Source organism: Aureococcus anophagefferens (assembly GCF_000186865.1).
Source record: "Aureococcus anophagefferens unplaced genomic scaffold AURANscaffold_46, whole genome shotgun sequence".
Classification (NCBI taxonomy): Eukaryota; class Pelagophyceae; order Pelagomonadales; family Pelagomonadaceae; genus Aureococcus; species Aureococcus anophagefferens.
This window is the reverse complement of record NW_008705601.1, coordinates 137338-139993: the sequence shown is the minus strand read 5'-3', so window position 1 is coordinate 139993 and position 2656 is coordinate 137338. Positions and strand designations below refer to the sequence as shown.

Below are 2656 nucleotides of genomic sequence, written 5' to 3'. Positions count from 1 at the left end.
TAGGGTCAGCTTGTTGTGCTTGATGTGGGGAAATATCGAATGACTAAAAATCCACTTGAAGTTGACTTAGAAGAAACGATCCATAGTTCTCTGCATTGTTTCGAGTAGCAGCCCATCAAAGAATGGGAACATCGGAAGCCGTGACCAAGGTCCGGATCACAAGCTCGCGCATGGAGACAAACCTTGTCACCTTGCCACCCAGTTTGATATGCAAATAGATAAATCTTATCGTACTTGCTGCTACTCACCATTTCGAGAGAATCCTGTTCGACCACATTTCCGGCGATGGGCGATGCCCTTTCACGTTGATGATTGTTTCTTCTTTGGCTGAAAGAGCCGTCTCTGTTGCCAGAGCTCCGCCCCAACCAGTACTCCTCTCAACCAAAAAAGATGCAATTCCCTTAATCGATGGATAGTCAAAGAGTAGTGTGGTCGGGAGCACGAGACTAAATCTTTCGCTTAGCTTCTCTTGCATTTCGGTAGCACCAAGGGAGTCGATTCCAGCAGCCATCATCAGTGGGGCGTCCACGGAAAGTTCAGTTCCCATTACTAATCAAATGCACCTGACTACTTGTGGCAACACTTGAGGTATCTCTCGCGCCCGCCAGCCTGTGGGTTGCATCCGAGACCTCTGGAATAGTCCCCTTGAGCTACATGATTGATAGATTGGTGCCATTGTACTTGCTATGGCGGCGCTCTTGATGAAAGCGCGAAACGCAAGCACGGTGCGCTTCGTTGCCCAAGCACGTCCAAGGAGACTGTGCCGCTTACACAACGCATGGTGTGCCGATGCAAACGGCGTGTCGTTCAAGTTGGATATCGGCTGGCACGCTAGCTTGCCCACGTTGGCCTGCTCAGAATCGATCATCCCTTTGTTTTAGTAAATTTAGATCTCACTGTCAAATCTGGTGATGACCTCTCTGTTCCGACCCTACACGAGTCAAGTAAACGCATCTGTGGTCCGGGGTAGTAAAATGCAACTGGACCAAGCCATTCCTTCAAGGTCTTTTGATCGTCGGCCGCCGATGCTCCTAGGAGCTACGAGAACAGAATCTTAAATTTGGGGCCATCGAGAGTGCAGGTGGGGACAGGAACTAGCCTGTGTGCCGCTTGGCTTGGCTTGGGAAGCCCTCCAGAATCGTTGGAAAACACGACAGGACTGGTCCCGTCGTGCATTTACGCACCGACATAGCTACACGTCCCTTGACTTCGTCGGGGGTATCCAGACGGCTACATCTCATGTTTCATGGCTCTCAGGTATTCGCAGCTTGCCCGTCCTGGTTCGACCATCCAGAGTTTTTCTGTGTGTCCTTCCCAGGGCGGGTCTCCTCCCTGAGGTCGTAGAGTAACAAGCCGGGCCTGTGCTCTCGATACAGTTATATCTTGAGATCATCCGAGCAACAGATGATCGCGCAATACCGCAGAGTCGTGGGTGAAGCATGGCGAAGGCTTCCTCGTGGTGGGCTCCAACGGTGTGGCCCCAAAAAATCCTCCTCTTCAAATCAATTGAGCTTTCGATCATGAACTCCCCACCGACTCATCTTCAATGTCACAGAGTGCAGCCCATGGTAGAAAAATTCTGTACGTAACAGGGTCGCACAAAATATGTGCTAGTAAGCACCTGTGCCCACTGACTAGGTGTGGTGGCAATTTCGACGTAGCCCACGCTCGGAAAGAGGATGATGCCGACCGTGTGATCCTAAAATGTGATCCAAGCGAGGGCCGAAAGAAACCCCTCTTTGATCTACGCATCTGAAATTATCTGGATTTACATAGGGAGCTTTGATTCAAACATAGCACTGTTGGATACTCTCGTACCTCTAACAGCCTCTGTTCTGTATAAAGAATGATTCAAAGTTGCTTCTTGTCTTTCTAGAAAACTAGAGCACAAGAATAATGATGAAGTTGCAAATGCGCTGTGCGCGATGGTCCCGGTAGCCCCTAATGAAGTGAGTCGACCGATGAAGAGTCCCGAGTGAGATGGAAAGATGTCAATAACCGCTTGAAGTGTGTCTCCAATGATTGTAATCAAATGAGGATTCAGCCTTCGAACCTGTGCGTTGGAAACAATCCAGCCAGTTGGGAGTGACGCCACGACCACCGAAACAGCCCCAGCGCCACCTGCGACAGCCTCGAGATGGCCCATATTTGCCTTGAGTGATGTGCACGGAACCTCAGTTCCGGATTTACGCAGTGCACCGACAGCAGCACCGACTTCAATGGGGTCTCCTAGCGCGGTCCCTGTGCCGTGTGCTTCAAGAATAGAATGATTGCCTCATACCCCTGCCCGGAGTGACACCGCGCTGATGAGCCGTTGTTACGCTGATCCATTCGGAGCCATCAAACTGGCACTCGGTCCATCACTCTAAACCAATGTCGCGCAGACCTCACAGAAAGCTCATCCTCCCCCGGCCTCATCTAGGACGACCGTGACACAGCCTTCGCCCCGACAGTACCCGTCTCCTCTGCCATCAAAGGTGTGACATCGGCCAAACATGGAGAGCATGCCCTGCCTAGCANAAGCACAAGTAAATATTGGTCCGAGAAGCCCAACCCCCGAGGCTATGCCCCCTCAACATTCGCCGTGTTTCAAGGTAGCAGAAGCGAGATGAATGGCGACCAGTTGCGAAGAGCAGGCTGTGTCGAGGGAAACGCT

General features: G+C 51.4%; 1 protein-coding gene across 1 annotated transcript; it reads left to right on the top strand.

Moving 5' to 3' along the window:
* Positions 1–911: 911 nt before the first annotated feature.
* AURANDRAFT_67706 (hypothetical protein) lies at positions 912–1979 on the top strand (the record flags this gene model as incomplete). The annotated part of the gene is made up of 6 exons (XM_009043239.1): positions 912–1003; positions 1082–1241; positions 1556–1581; positions 1639–1691; positions 1777–1837; positions 1877–1979. The coding sequence occupies 6 exons, from the start codon at positions 912–914 to the stop codon at positions 1977–1979; spliced, it is 495 nt and encodes a 164-aa protein (XP_009041487.1).
* Positions 1980–2656: the final 677 nt, after the last annotated feature.